The sequence below is a fragment of the Eriocheir sinensis genome, unplaced genomic scaffold, assembly GCF_024679095.1.
Source record: "Eriocheir sinensis breed Jianghai 21 unplaced genomic scaffold, ASM2467909v1 Scaffold329, whole genome shotgun sequence".
NCBI classification, from domain to species: Eukaryota; Metazoa; Arthropoda; class Malacostraca; order Decapoda; family Varunidae; genus Eriocheir; species Eriocheir sinensis.
Genome location: NW_026111642.1, coordinates 396,381 through 410,767, shown reverse-complemented (window position 1 = coordinate 410,767; position 14,387 = coordinate 396,381). Strand labels below are relative to the sequence as shown.

Sequence of the window (14,387 nt, the reverse complement as noted above, 5' to 3'; positions counted from 1 at the left end):
GCCAACTGCACAAACAATATGACTGTGAGAGTGTGTGTGTGTGTGTGTGTGTGTGTGTGTGTGTGTGAGAAGGGGGAAGACCCCAAAAAACGGAAGGGTATGAAAAAAAAATAATAATAATAATGGGAAGGGATGAAAATCCTGGCTTAGTGGTCCGGATTCCATTTAGCTACACCTTGGCTTAATTGCCTGGGTGGGATGCTGACCCTGGCTTAACTGCCTGGGAGGGATGCTGACCTTGGCTTAATTGCCTATGTGGGATGCTGACCCTGGCTTAATTGCCTGGGTGGGATGCTGACCTTGGCTTTACTGCCTGGGTGGGATGCTGACCCTGGCTTAACTGCCTGGTGGGATGCTGACCTTGGCTTAACTGCCTGGGTGGGATGCAGACCCTGGCTTAACTGCCTGATGGGATGCTAACCTTGGCTTAACTACCTGGGTGGGATGCTGACCCTGGCTTAATTGCCTAGGAGGGATGGTGACCCTGGCTTAACTGCCTGGGTGGGATGCTGGCCCTGCCTTAACTGCCTGGGTGGGATGCTGACACTGGCCTAATTGTCTGAGTGGGATGCTGGCCCTGGCTTAGCTGCCTGGGTGGGATGCTGACCCTGGCTTAACTGCCTGGTTGGGATGCTGACCCTGATTAATTGTCTGGGTGGGATGCTGCCCTTGGCTTTACTGTCTGGGTGGGATGCTGACCCTGGCTTATTTGTCTGGGTGGGATGCTGACCCTGGCTTAACTGCCTGGGTGGGATGCTGACCTAGGCTTAACTGTCTGGATGGGATACTGACCCTGGCTTAACTGCTTGGGTGGGATGCTGACCCTGGCTTAACTGCCTGGATGGGATGCTGACCTTGGCTTAATTGCCTGGGTGGGATGCTAGCCCTGACTTAACTGCCTGGGTGGGATGCTGACCCTGGGTTAACTTCCTGGGTGGGATGCTGACCCTAGCTTAACTGCCTGGGTAGGATGCTGACCCTGGCTTAACTGCCTGGTGGGATGCTTACCCTGGCCAAACTGCCTGGGTGGGATGCTGATCCTGGCTTAATTGCCTGAGTGGGATGCTGACCCTGGCTTAACTGCCTGGTGGGATGCTGACCTTGGCTTAATTGCCTGGGTGGGATGCTGACCCTGGCTTAACTGCCTGGTGGGATGCTGACCTTGGCTTAATTGCCTGGGTGGGATGCTGACCCTGGCTTAACTGCCTGGGTTAGATGCTGACCCTGGCTTAACTGCCTGGGTGGGATGCTGACCCTGACTTAACTGCCTGGTGGGATGCTGACCCTGGCCTAACTGCCTGGGTGGGATGCTGACCCTGGCTTAATTGCCTGGGTGGGATGCTGACCCTGGCTTAACTGCCTGGTGGGATGCTGACCTTGGCTTAACTGCCTGGGTGGGGTGCTGACCCTGGCTTAACTACCTGGGAGGGACGCTGACCCTGGGTTATTTGCCTGGGTGGGATGCTGACCCTGGCAGCTAAACCAAGGTCAGCATCCCACCAGGCAGTTAAGCCAGGGTCAGCATCCCACCCTGGCAGTTCAGCCACTGTTAAGCCTAACAGCGCTATGGCCTTGAAAAAATGAAAGTAAAAGAGTAAGAAAAAAAAACAGCAAAAAAACACGAAAAAGAAAAAAAATGTGCAAGGTTTAACAACGTTGGTTTAGTTTCAGTTCAGTTTAACTTTAATTTAAATAAGGATTTAAGTTTAACGTTGAAAAAGGAGCAAGTATTCCCTTAAAACAGTCGTCAGGAGCTTAAAGAAAATCTTGTAAAATGGAGAAAAAAAACGTTTCACAAACAATATGACTGTGAGAGTGTGTGAATGAGTGTGTGTGTGTGTGTGTGTGTGTGTGTGTGTGTGTGTGTGTGTGTGTGTGAGACGGGGGAAGGCCCCAAAAACGGAAGGGTATGAAAAATAAAAATAATGGGAAGGGATGAAAACCCTGGCTTAGTGGCTTAATTGCCTGGGTGCGATGCTGACCTTGGCTTAATTGCCTGGATGGGATGCTGACCTTGGCTTAATTGCCTGGGTGGGATGCTGACCCTGGCTTAATTGCCTGAGAGGGATGCTGACCTTGGCTTAATTGCCTGGGTGTGATGCTGACCCTGGCTTAACTGCCTGAGTGGGATGCTGACCTTGGCTTAATTGCCTGGGTGGGATGCAGACCCTGGCTTAACTGCCTGGGTGGGATGCTGACCTCGGCTTAACTGCCTGGGTGGGATGCTGACAATGGCTTAACTGCCTGGGTGGGATGCTGTCCTTGGCTTTATTGCCTGTGTAGGATGCTGACCCTGGCTTAACTGCCTGGGTGGGATGTTGACCTTGGCTTTATTGCCTGGGTAGGATGCTGACCCTGGCTTAACTGCCTGGGTGGGATGCCGACCTTGGCTTAACTGCCTGGGTGGGATGCTGACCCTGGCTTAACTGCCTGAGTGGGATGCTGACCCTGGCTTAACTGCCTGGTGGGATGCTGACCTTGGCTTAACTGCCTGGGTGGGATGCTGACCCTGGGTTAACTGCCTGGTGGGATGCTGACCTTGGTTTAACTGCCTGGGTGGGATACTGACCCTGGCTTAATTGCCTAGGTGGGATGGTGACCCTGGCTTAACTGCCTGGGTGGGATGCTGACCCTGGCTTAACTGCCTGGGTGGGATGCTGACCCTGGCCTAATTCTCTGAGTGGGATGCTGGCCCTGGCTTAATTGTCTAGGTGGGATGCTGACCCTGGCTTAATTGTCTGGGTGGGATGCTGCCCTTGACTTAATTGTCTGGGTGGGATGCTGACCCTGGCTTATTTGTCTGGGTGGGATAATGACCCTGGCTTAATTGCCTGGGTGGGATGCTGACCCTGGCTTATTTGTCTTGGTGGGATGATGACCCTGGCTTAATTGCCTGGGTGGGATGCTGACCCTGGCTTAGCTGCCTGGGTGGGGTGCTCACCTTGGCTTAACTGCCTGGGTGGGATGCTGACCCTGGCTTAACTGCCTGGGTGGGATCCTGACCTTGGCTTAATCGCCTGGGTGGGATGCTGACCTTGGCTTAACTGCCTGGGTGGAAAGCTGACCTTGGCTTAACTGCCTGGGTGGGATGCTGACCCTGGTTTAACTGCTTGGGTGGGATGCTGACACTGGCTTTACTGCCTGGTGGGATGCTGACCTTGGCTTAACTGCCTTGGTCGGATGCTGACCCTGGCTTAACTGCTGGTGGGATACCGACCTTGGTTTAACTGCCTGGGTTGGATGCTGACCCTGGCTAAATTGCCTGGGTGGGATGGTGACCCTGGCTTAACTGCCTGGGTGGGATGGTGACCCTGGCTTAACTACCTGGGTGGGATGCTGACCCTGGCTTAACTGCCTGGTGGGATGCTGACCTTGGCTTAACTGCCTGGGTGGGATGCTGACCCTGGCTTAACTGCCTGGGTGGAATGCTAACCTTGGCTTAACTGCCTGGTGGGATGCTGACCTTGGCTTAATTGCCTGGGTGGGCTGGCAACAATGGTTTAACTGCCTGGGTGGGATGCTGACCCTGGCTTAACTGCCTGGGTGGGATGCTGACCCTGGCCTAATTGTCTGAGTGGGATGCTGACCCTGGCTTAATTGTCTGGGTGGGATGCTGACCTTGGCTTAATTGTCTGGGTGGGATGCTGCACTTGGCTTAATTGTCTGGGCGGGATGCTGACCCTGGCTTAATTGTTTGGGTGGGATGCTGATCCTGGCTTAATTGTCTGGGTTGGATGCAGACCCTGGCTTAATTGTTTGGGTGGGATGCTGACCTTGCCTTAATTGTCTGGGTGGGATGCTGTCCCTGACTGAACTGCCTGGGTGGGATGCTGACCCTGGCTTAACTGTCTGAGTGTGATGCTGACTCTGGCTTAATTGTCAGGGTAGGATGCTGACCTTGGCTTAATTGTCAGAGTGAGATTCTGACCCTGGCTTAGATGTCAGGCTGGGATGTTGACCTTGGCTTAATTGTCTGGGTGGAACGCAGACCTTGGCTTAATTGTCAGGGTGGGATGCTGACCTTGGCTTAATTGTCAGGGTGGGATGCTGACCCTAGCTTAATTATCAGGGTGGGATGCTGACCTTGGCTTAATTGTCAGGGTGGGATGCTGACCTTGGCATAATTTTCAGGGTGGGATGCTGACCCTGGCTTAATTGTCTGGGTGGGATGCAGACCTTGGCTTAGTTTTCTGGGTGGGATGCTGACCTTGGTTTAGTTTTCTGGGTGGGATGCTGACCTTGGCTTAATTGTCAGGGTGGGATGCTGACCTTGGCTTAATTGTCAGGGTGGGATGCTGACCTTGTCTTAATTGTCAGGGTGGGATGCTGACCTTGGCTTAATTATCTGGGTGGGATGCTGACTCATTAATGTAATTCGCCCGTAAACACTTGAACAGCCTTCCTTCATCTGCATTTCCTCATTCCACTGACATATTGTTTAACGAGTGGAATATAAAATCACCTCAGCAACTTACTGATAATGCTGTTGCAGCCTTTTCTGTCTTTTTCGTTGTGGGGGCGATGTGCTACGGGTTTACTTTTCTATTTTGTTTTTCCTTGTACTGTCTCCTTTGCTGTAAAATAAAACGCCACCGACACCATTTACCACTACCGCCACAACTGTCAACACCAATTACACTAGCACCATCAACACCAACATCATCATCAAAATTATCAACACAGTAACTAACACCACTTAACACAGAGACAAAGAAATTATCGAAAGTGAGGACAAGGGAGGGTTTTGGATGGGCTTGCAGCTCCCCTTCGTCCCCGCATATATGTACTTCATCAGGGGTACACACACACACACACACACACACACACACACACACACACACACACACACACACACACACATACACACATACACACACACACAACGCGCGTGGGCACACTCAAATCCTTGGTATGCATCGTAAACGTGTCTTTGATTTCAAACATTACTAACAAAGTCCAGAGTTTCCCGCCACCGAGGACCTCGCTAGGTAAGAATCGATGAAGTTTAAATATAAAGTTAGTCTCCCTTCTTTATTAATGTTATTTGCTAAATCGAGCTCTTCTACCTGATTAACTAAATATATCTTAAAGAAGTCATATTTTTGATAAGTTATATATTTTTTTCACATTTCCCATTGATTATCGTACACATTTTTTTTTTATAAATTTTCCATTTGGGGCCCCAAGTTCACCTCGGCGCTAATTGTGTCTGATGTATTATTTTGTCAAACTTTTCTTTGTTACATATATAAATAGATGGATAACTTCATTGACCTCACATCATTACAGTTCTACTAATCAGTGTAACAAAAGCACCGCGCAGCAGCTGTGGCACATATAAATACCGAAATAAGTTAGAATTCAGTTGAAAAAATAAAATACCGTACGACTGAAAATAAATAAAAAAAGAATACAGAAAAGTTACCTAAAAACTAACAAATTTAAGAACGCAAACATATCTAAAAAACATAAATACCAAACCAGACTGAGGATAAATAAAATATAAAAAAACTCTCAAAAACTAATAAACATGAGAGCGCTACATTAATATCCATACCAGGCTGAAAAAAAAATAACAAACCTAAGACTGCTACTATACCTAATGAGCATTAATATCCATACCAGACTGAAAAAAATGATAATCCGAAAGAAAGGTATCTGAAAACTAACATCAATCGATACCAGACTGAAAAAATAATCCACAGTTTCCTAAAACCTGACAAACGAGCACACGAACTCTTCTTATACACGCAATGCCCATGTCCTTCCACTTCGACCCCCGCAGCGCCCTACTCGAGCTGCGGCGCTGTGCCCGTCAGTGACCGCTTCCTGGTGACGGCGGCCTACTGCGTGCTGGACCCCAACAGACCGTGAGTACAGTGCGGAAGTGGGGATGACTCACTCTCTCTCTCTCTCTCTCTCAACATATACATTTCTATCAAGCGACATAAAACCTAGCTATTTTCTCTTATGGTAAAAGGCATTCGTAATGAAATTATTGAGACCAAGGTCAATGTCGTTGATGTAAATGACGAAGAGAACGGGTCCCAGGAGGGACCCCCCAGGGGGACACCACTAGTGACTGGCATCCACTCAGATGTCACTCCATTTATTACAACTCTTTGCTTTCCATTGCTTAGCCAGTGTTTGATCCATTCGTGAAGCTTACCCCCGATGCCTATTTCCTTGATTTTTTGAAGCACTTGTAGTGTGAAACTTTTAATCAAGCTTGTTCTGAGAAAACGTAGATTTTTTTCCTGGGAAGAAGAAGAAGCAGTGTTTTGTTTACGTGTGTTGTGAGCGCTCGTGGCTCGTAATCTGACGTGTTTTGCACCGTTTCTCGATATGCCACGTAAGTCTGAAACACTCAAGAAGAGCCCTGAAAGGTTAGCAGAGGTTAGAGAGCCCAGGAAGAGGAAGAGAGAGGAACAGAAGACTGCCACAGTGAGAGTCAGGTGAGATGGGCAAGCCACTCCCCCACCCAGCCAGCCACCACCAGCAGTAAATCACCCCTGGGTAGACGAATTGAGGTGTTACATCATTACTGCAGTGAAAAAACATTTGTTGTAAGTACAGAAAATTGCATTATTGATAAATGTGTACTGGAGGAGCGGTTTGAGGCTGTCAGTGTAGCATGCCCAGCTGGCTTAGCCATCATATCATCATATCCATCATAGCATCATATTCAAGGAAGCAGACATTTGATTGCATGTAAAGTGTAAAATATGCCACTATGAAGTGTTCTCCTGCTCTTCGAAGACAGTCAGAGATGGCATTTTTTTTCTGAAAATAATGTCAAACTTGCCAATTCTTTGCAAACAGGTGGTGGATATAATTGGTACTCTATGGCAGCAACCACCATCACCACCAAGTCCATGACAAGGAGTGCTTATTATGACATCCAGAGCTATGTTGGAGATTAAAAAATTTACCCGTGAAAATTATTATAGAGACTTGAGAGACAGCAATGGCAAACGCATAGCCAGGCGCCTGAAATACCATCGGGGCGGGTAAAGAAAGCTTCAGTAGCAGACTATGCCACAGGAAGGTTCTAAATACCGGCTAGGAATTTAGGTGGAGTGTGAGGAAGGGGCCTACCTCTGGCAAAACAAAACTTCCACATGATGAGACTTATGTTCCCGACCCATAGGTAAGGTAAATTATTACCGCTAAAGGCCTAAAACATATCAGTACCATACTTCTACGATACTACAGCTACAACAACCATTTTCTCAGAGTTAGAGGACCACATGACAAAGATGACACCAACCAAATTTTATCCAGATAAGTCTAATACGTTATGATATGTGGGGTAATATGTAAAAGTTCTTTTTAACGCTAATTTCTCAAGAATCTACTTTGGTTTTTTTTTTAATTTAATCACAAATTTATTTCTTTTCCACAGTGCGCAATTTCCCTAACACTTCTTATTCAGCCATTTCCCTAACACTTCCTTGTTCTGAAATTTAAGATTAAGAATTTCAAGTATTTTTTTTATTTACAAAAAAATGCGTACCCCCTTTTTTTTAAAAAAAAAAAAGAATATATATATAAAAAAAAATCTAATTCTGGAACAAAGAAGTTATTAAAGCTAAGTAAAGTGGAACTGCCTTTTTTTCCATACTGAGAAGTAGTAGGCTTATACGTTATAATGCGGTTCAATGGAGCGAGACGCTTACCTTACCCCCGACGCCTATTTCCTTGATTTTATAGAGCAACTTGTAGTGTGGAACTTTATCAAACGGCTTCTGGAAGTCCAAATAAATAACATCAAGTGATTTAGAAACATCATAGACTGCAAAAAGCTCGTTATAGAACGTTAATAGATTCGACAAACAAGATCTGTTGTTACGGAAACCATGTTGTGAGTCCAGGAGGAGCGCTCTGCTACTCCGCGCCATGTACCAGCCACAGTGGCAAGGCAGCGCCCCTCTTATCTACCTCAGAGAGCACCTGGATGACATTATGGCTGCACACAGCTGTCTGTACGCGATGGTTGTGGCCGCCTAAATCAACACCTGATGACGAGGGCCTTCGCCGAGCTCATAGCGGTGCATGGATTGCATAGCCATGTCGACTTCCCGACACATCAGCGTGGAGGCTCCCTGGACCCTGTGCTCACAGACCTGCCAAGTGACTGTGCTGTGCTGCCCACTAGACCGTGTGGACAGCTCCGACCACAACGCCGCTCCCACCACCACCAGCCTGGCCCCAGCGAGTGAAGAGGAACTCCAGCGAGTTATCTGGCTATGGAATCACGCGGACTGGACGGCTGCAAGGCAGGCACTGGCACAGTCCTTAGCGGTAACCCACAGCATGACGTCTCCGCCCTCACCACTGTCCTCAGCGCCGTCAAGCAGCAACACGTCCCCCACCGCACTTACTCAACCAGCCCAAAAGACCAGCCCTGGTTCGGGTACAGGTGCTGTGTTGCAGCCGAAAGGAAACACAAGGCCTGGACACGATACAAAAGACACTCCACACAGGAAAATAAGGCCGTACACAGAAGAGCTAACAAAAATATGACGAGGTTGGCAAAGTGGGCAAAAGCAAGCCGGGACGCCGACATGAGGAGAAAGCTGTCCTCTAACCAAACCAACTCGAAAGTGGTGGGGGCTGGTGAAGGAGCAGCAAGGCCTTACCCCCCAGGAGCGTATCTCGCCCCTGAGGAAATCTGACGGAGAACTGGCCATCACCAGCCGGGAAAAGGCTGACCTCCTAGCCTGTCATTTCAGTCAAAAGATGACAACCCAGGACCCAGACAGGCAGCCTTCCACCCTCCCCCAACTCATCGCCTCAAGACTAGAAAGTGTGCTAGTCTCTGAGGACGCTGTCAGGAGACATCCGAGGGGCGTCAACACCAGGAAGGCGCCAGGCCCTGAGAGAGTGAGTCCACATCTATTGAAGCGATGGTCCGATGAGCCCACAAGCCCCCTCGCCCAGATCTTCCGGCGATGCCTGCAGCCCGGGGTGTGGCCTGCACAGTGGAAGGAGGTCAGAGTCACACCTGTACACAAGAAAAAATCTAGGCCAATATCACTCCTCCCAATCATCAACAAAATATTTGAGAGGATCATCGGGGAGCAACTGACATCTATCCTCGAGGAGAACCACCTGCAGTCACCGAAGCACTTTGGTTTCGGATGGGCCGCTCCACCTCCGACCTCCTCCTCCTCCTCTCAAAGTCTTGGCATGACGCCCTTGATGACGGCCACTCCTCTCTCGCGATTGCCCTGGACATAGCTGGTGCGTTCGACTCCGTGTGGCACCGCGGTCTGACGGCGAAGCTGCAGCAACTAGGCATCACGGGGGACCTGCTGCGCCTGCTCTCTAACTACCTGTCAGGTAGGAGCCTCCGCGTAGCAGTCACAGAGTTATAGACTAGAGGGTTCAACTCCAATCTCTCGCCACGGTGAGAGGTGAAGCTACTGCTCCTGCCTGTAACTCTGTGGTAGGCCGCCATAGGATGACGGATTGGCGACCTTTAAATGATTCCACATGTTTACACTTCACCAATATTAGCTAGCCAGCATTATGATATTTTGGAAAACTGAGCCGATCATCGTGTTGATGAGACATTGCTGCATATCATGATTACAAATTTATTGCACTTAGGTATACCTACAATAGAATAATGAGAAAAAAATATGGTAGTGTATAAACATTTTTGTTCACCGTTTTTGCTTCATTCATGTACTTTTTGTTGTATTAGATTTTCGTTTACAGTTTCAAATTCAGCACATTTTTTTCCGATTCAGATGGTATATGACATGTAGCAATGTTTCAATAATCAGGGGATAAAGAATGGACAAGAAAATAACAAGTCTGTCTGACAGAGGATCGCCGAGGCGCTGGTAATTTGTAGCAGACATAACTATGTGATGTTAAATTTCTCTCTGTCTCGCCATCCGTCACCCTAAGATAGCCGCCAGTTGCTTCTAAATCCAGGCTCAGGGAATCCTCTATGTCTATAACTCTGTGGTAGCAGTCAACCGAAGCACCTCGACCAGCTTCCCGGTGGAGGCCTCCGTTCCACAGGGGTCCGTCCTTGGACCTATCCTGTGGAACATATACTTCAACGACCTCCTGCAAACCTTCCCGGCAGCAAGCGCCTACGCCGACGAGTGCACCCTCTCCAGAACATACAAGAGAGAGGACGTGATAGAGTCCGTCAACAGACAGTAGGCAGACATAATGGACTGGGGAAAGAGGTGGCAAGTCAGGTCTGCCCCTGATAAAACCCAGGCCATGGTAATATCACGCTCTCGGGAGGACACGAGGCAACTCCGCGGCAGGCTGAGATTCGGGAACGACACCATCCCTCTGGAGGCCAGCGTGGACATCCTAGGCGTGGAGGTGGACTCTCAGCTGCGTTTCGACCGTCACCTTGAAAGGGTGGCGCATAAAGCCTCCCAGAAAGTGACCCTTCTGCGCCGCATGAAGAATCTCCTTGACGCTGAAGGCCTGAATACCATTTACAATTAAGGCACAAGTCCGTCCAATGATGGAATATGCACCGCTAACCTGGATGTCCAGTACACGTTGCTACCTCAACCTGTTGGACAAGGTGCAGAGGAGGGCAGAACGCCTCATCAGCGGCACTCAGCACCACCGAACGAACCAGTGGGATACACAGCGACGACGACAACAACAACAACCACACGAGCGACGGGCAGGAGCAGCCACGAACCAACTGGACAGCCTGGAGCACCGCCGCAGAGTCGCTGCCCTGACGGTGCTACACAAGGCACAATTGGGCCTAGTGCCCACCTGACAGACCAGAGGGCTACCTGGATGAGGCCTGAGCACAGCACAACGGTGCTGAGCAATGCCTCCTTCCTGGAAGTGCCAAGGGCCCACTCCAGCACCCACCAACGTGCCTTCTCCATCGCAGCGGTGGTATGGTGGAACAACCTCACTGCTGGTGTGGACGTGACACAACTGTCCACTCAGCAGATGAAGGTTGCTTCCCACAGGTGGCTACACCTACACCCACCGTAAAAGCGTAAATGTAAACGTTTGTAAATAATTGTGAACACTTGTAAATAATTGTATATAATAGAAATGTAATCTCGGCAAAGGCTTTCGAACAGCTCCCCACCGGACAGGGGAAGTTTAGCTTAGGAAAAAAATATGTTGCCATGTACTGATGTACTAAACATGTTTTTAAATAAAGAGAGAGAGAGAGAGAGAGAGAGAGAGAGAGAGAGAGAGAGAGAGAGAGAGAGAGAGAGAGAGAGAGAGAGAGAGAGAGAGAGAGAGAGAGAGAGAGAGAGAGAGAGAGAGAGAGAGAGAGAGAGAGAGAGAGAGAGAGAGAGAGAGAGAGAGAGAGAGAGAGAGAGAGAGAGAGAGAGAGAGAGAGAGAGAGAGAGAGAGAGAGAGAGAAACAACAACAAAGCAAAACCACAACACCTTAATACCCAGACCCCTACCATCATCACTTTACGGCCACCACCAAAACAGTGACACCACCCTACACCTCCTCCTCCTCCTCCTCCTCCTCCTCCTCCTCCTCCTACTACTACTACTACTACTACTACTACTATTCCACCTTCTCTCCCTACTAGAACCACTCACAACACTCACCACCTGATGCTGCTTGAGGCCCTCGACGGAGAAGGAGGCGTGGGTCGGGGTCTTGGACGGGATGTACTGGTAGAACTGCGAGGAGCCCTTGTACCATTTGAGGGAGTAGAGGCGGGCGTCCTGCAGCACCTGGTAGTCGCACTCGAGGCTGGCGTTGAGGCCGCGACCCACAAACTTCGGCACCACGAACCGCTGTATCTGCACCCACGGGCCCTTGGTGAGGTAGTCCACGTGCTCCAGCTGACCCGTGCAGGCTAGAAGGAGAGAGAGAGAGAGCGTTAGGGAGCGCTGAAGAACAAGGTAGAGGAGGAGAGAAAGAGGGCGTTAGTGGGTGCTGAAGAAGATGGAAGGGGAGAGAAAGAGGACTTTAGTGGGTGCTGAAGTAGGCAAAAGAGGAGGGGGAAGATAGTAGGGATGTTGAGCTGATATCGATTTAAATGATGCAAAGAATGGTATGTCGAGTAAGAGAAGAAAGAGGCTTTAAAGAAGGGGTGAAGAAGAAGAAGAAAAAAAGAAGAAGAAGAAGAAAGAGAAGGAGGAGGAGGATAAATGAGTGTGTTGAGCTGACTAACGATTAAAAGATGCCACAAAGAATATCAAGTTAAGAATAAGGAAAGGAAAAGAATAAAACGCTGCAGCAGATATAAAGACAAGAGGAGGAGGAGGTGGTGGTGGCGTAAGGCTGTGAGGTGTGGAGATAATGATAGTAATGGTGGCGGTGGTGTTGGCGGCGAGGGGATGGACAGCGAGTGAAAAGCAAGGAAGTGGGGCGTTGTGCCGACTGGTATGGGGGCGGAGAGATGGGCGGCGGAAGGGAGAGAGAGAGCGAAAGCGAGAGGACGTTGAGTGCATGCTTTGGAGGAAAGGGAAGTGTGCTTAGTGAGGGGTGCAGGCGATGAGTAACTGGTGTATAGACTCTGTGAGGGGAGTTAGTGAGAGGAAGGGAAGAAGAGGCGAGGCGAAACAAAAGGGGTGACGAGTTATGAGCGGGCAAATAGGCAGCGGCAGCAGGGGAAAACCAGGATAATGAATGTATGAAGTACCGGACATGGAAGAGGTAGAGGTGAGGGAGAACAGGAAGGATTGGGAAGGGAGGACGGGAGGGCCAAAGAGGGCAGGGCACAGGAGTATTATTAGACCAACAGACAAGCTAACAGCAAGACAGACACACGGGCACCACCTGGACCAAAACGTTCGCATGGGGAGCCAATCAGGCGTTGCTTGCTAATTGCTGTCGCTGATATCCAACTGAAGGGAGTCGATGATTTGTTTAATTTCGCAAATGAAGGCAAGAACGGAGATTGGAAACTATAGGGACGCATCAGTAGTCATTCCTCCCAGGTGGCGGCATTCCTCCCGTGCTTCTGCAGCTGATGAAACGCATTCCACTCTCGGATTACAAAACTGAGTGAACCAAATGAGCGAACACAGGCCGGGAGCGGGAAGGGAAAGGGATGCACGCGTTCACAGCTGTGGTTAGAGGACGTGGACGCAGGTACAGGTGATTGAGGAGATGAGGGGGATAGAGTGTGTGTGTGTAAGTGGGGAGAAACATGAGTGTCTGACAGCATACATAACACCAACACATATTGAAAGGACTGTATACATGAATTTCCAGCGGGAGGCGTGCCTCCCAGGCTGGGCGGTAGGTAAGTAGACAGATGCGTAGGTTAGTAGAGGTGGTGTACGTGTTTCTGATAGCATATACATAAGACCCCGGCGTGTATAAGGGTGTCTATACATAGAATGGAGAGCGGTGAAGAGCCCGGCATCGGCTTTTTAACGGAGAGGCTGGGATACGAGAAAGAGGAGTATTGAGGAAGGAAGAGGAAGGGAGCCGTGTGGGTGTATAGGTTACGAGGAAGAGGAGAGGAGAGGAGGTTTATGAAAAGGTTTATATATAAGCTTTTGAGAGAGGGAGCCAGAGGAGAAGGCGAGGCGATGGAAGGGGCGGCGAGAGAGGAAATATAAGGAAAGGGTGGGAAGGGTGGAACAAGTGGAGATCGCTTGATACGGTAATTATGAAGGCGCGGCGAAGCGAGGGAGATAAGATGAAGAGATTTGGAGAGACGGATGCTGGAGGGGACTGTGGGATGGGGGGATGGGGGGATATTGAAGATGAGAGAACGTACACACCTACACACACACTCTCTCTCTCTCTCTCCATCTTCGTTCAGTTATAATCACGTATTTTTTGTTGTTTTCTTATCGTTTTTTTTTTTTCTTTCACTTTTTCTCTATCTTTTCTCTTTTTTTCACTTTTTTTTCTTTCATGTCGGAGGGAACTGGGGAAGGGGGGAGGGGTGGATATTGATGATGAGAGAACACACACACACACACTCTCTCCACCCCCCCACCAAACCTATACTCTCTCTCATAATTAAGGTCTCAGCTCTGTCAGGCAGCAAAGCCTTGAAAGTTCACCCTCAGAGAAAATAATTAAGATCTGACTCTAAGTTCATCCTCGTGCGTCCCTCGCTTTCATCTCCCGCGTCATCCTTTCCTCTCTTCTCATCTCTCTCCTAACCCAAAAAAATATCCTTCAATGCCTTCGTATGATCATCTCTTTTTGACGTCTCTTATCCCTCGGTATTTATCTTCCATCCTCTGCTTGACCGTTTCCTTCTACTTCTTTTTTCTCTGTTCGGATTTGTTTCTCTGCATTTCCTTACACTTGATTTTGTCTGTCTGTATGTACATATGTTTGTCTCTTCGTCACCAGGAGTCTGTTTGGTTTGGTTTCGTATTCTGGGTCCTTTCTCAGAGTATTTGTTTTTCGTTTTGTGAAATTCTTGTGTCTA

The 14,387-nt window shown here is 49.0% G+C and overlaps 1 protein-coding gene across 1 annotated transcript in view; it reads right to left on the bottom strand.

Annotated features, from left to right (window-relative positions):
• Positions 1-10,257: 10,257 nt before the first annotated feature.
• LOC126991729 (uncharacterized) overlaps positions 10,258-14,387 on the bottom strand; it is a 60,332-nt gene continuing 56,202 nt past the window's right edge. Inside the window, exons 2-3 of the mRNA XM_050850422.1 lie at positions 11,587-11,874; positions 10,258-10,323 (exon numbers count right to left, since the gene is read on the bottom strand). Coding sequence (XP_050706379.1) covers positions 10,258-10,323; positions 11,587-11,874 — 354 coding nt within the window. The remainder of the gene's footprint in view (positions 10,324-11,586; positions 11,875-14,387) is intronic.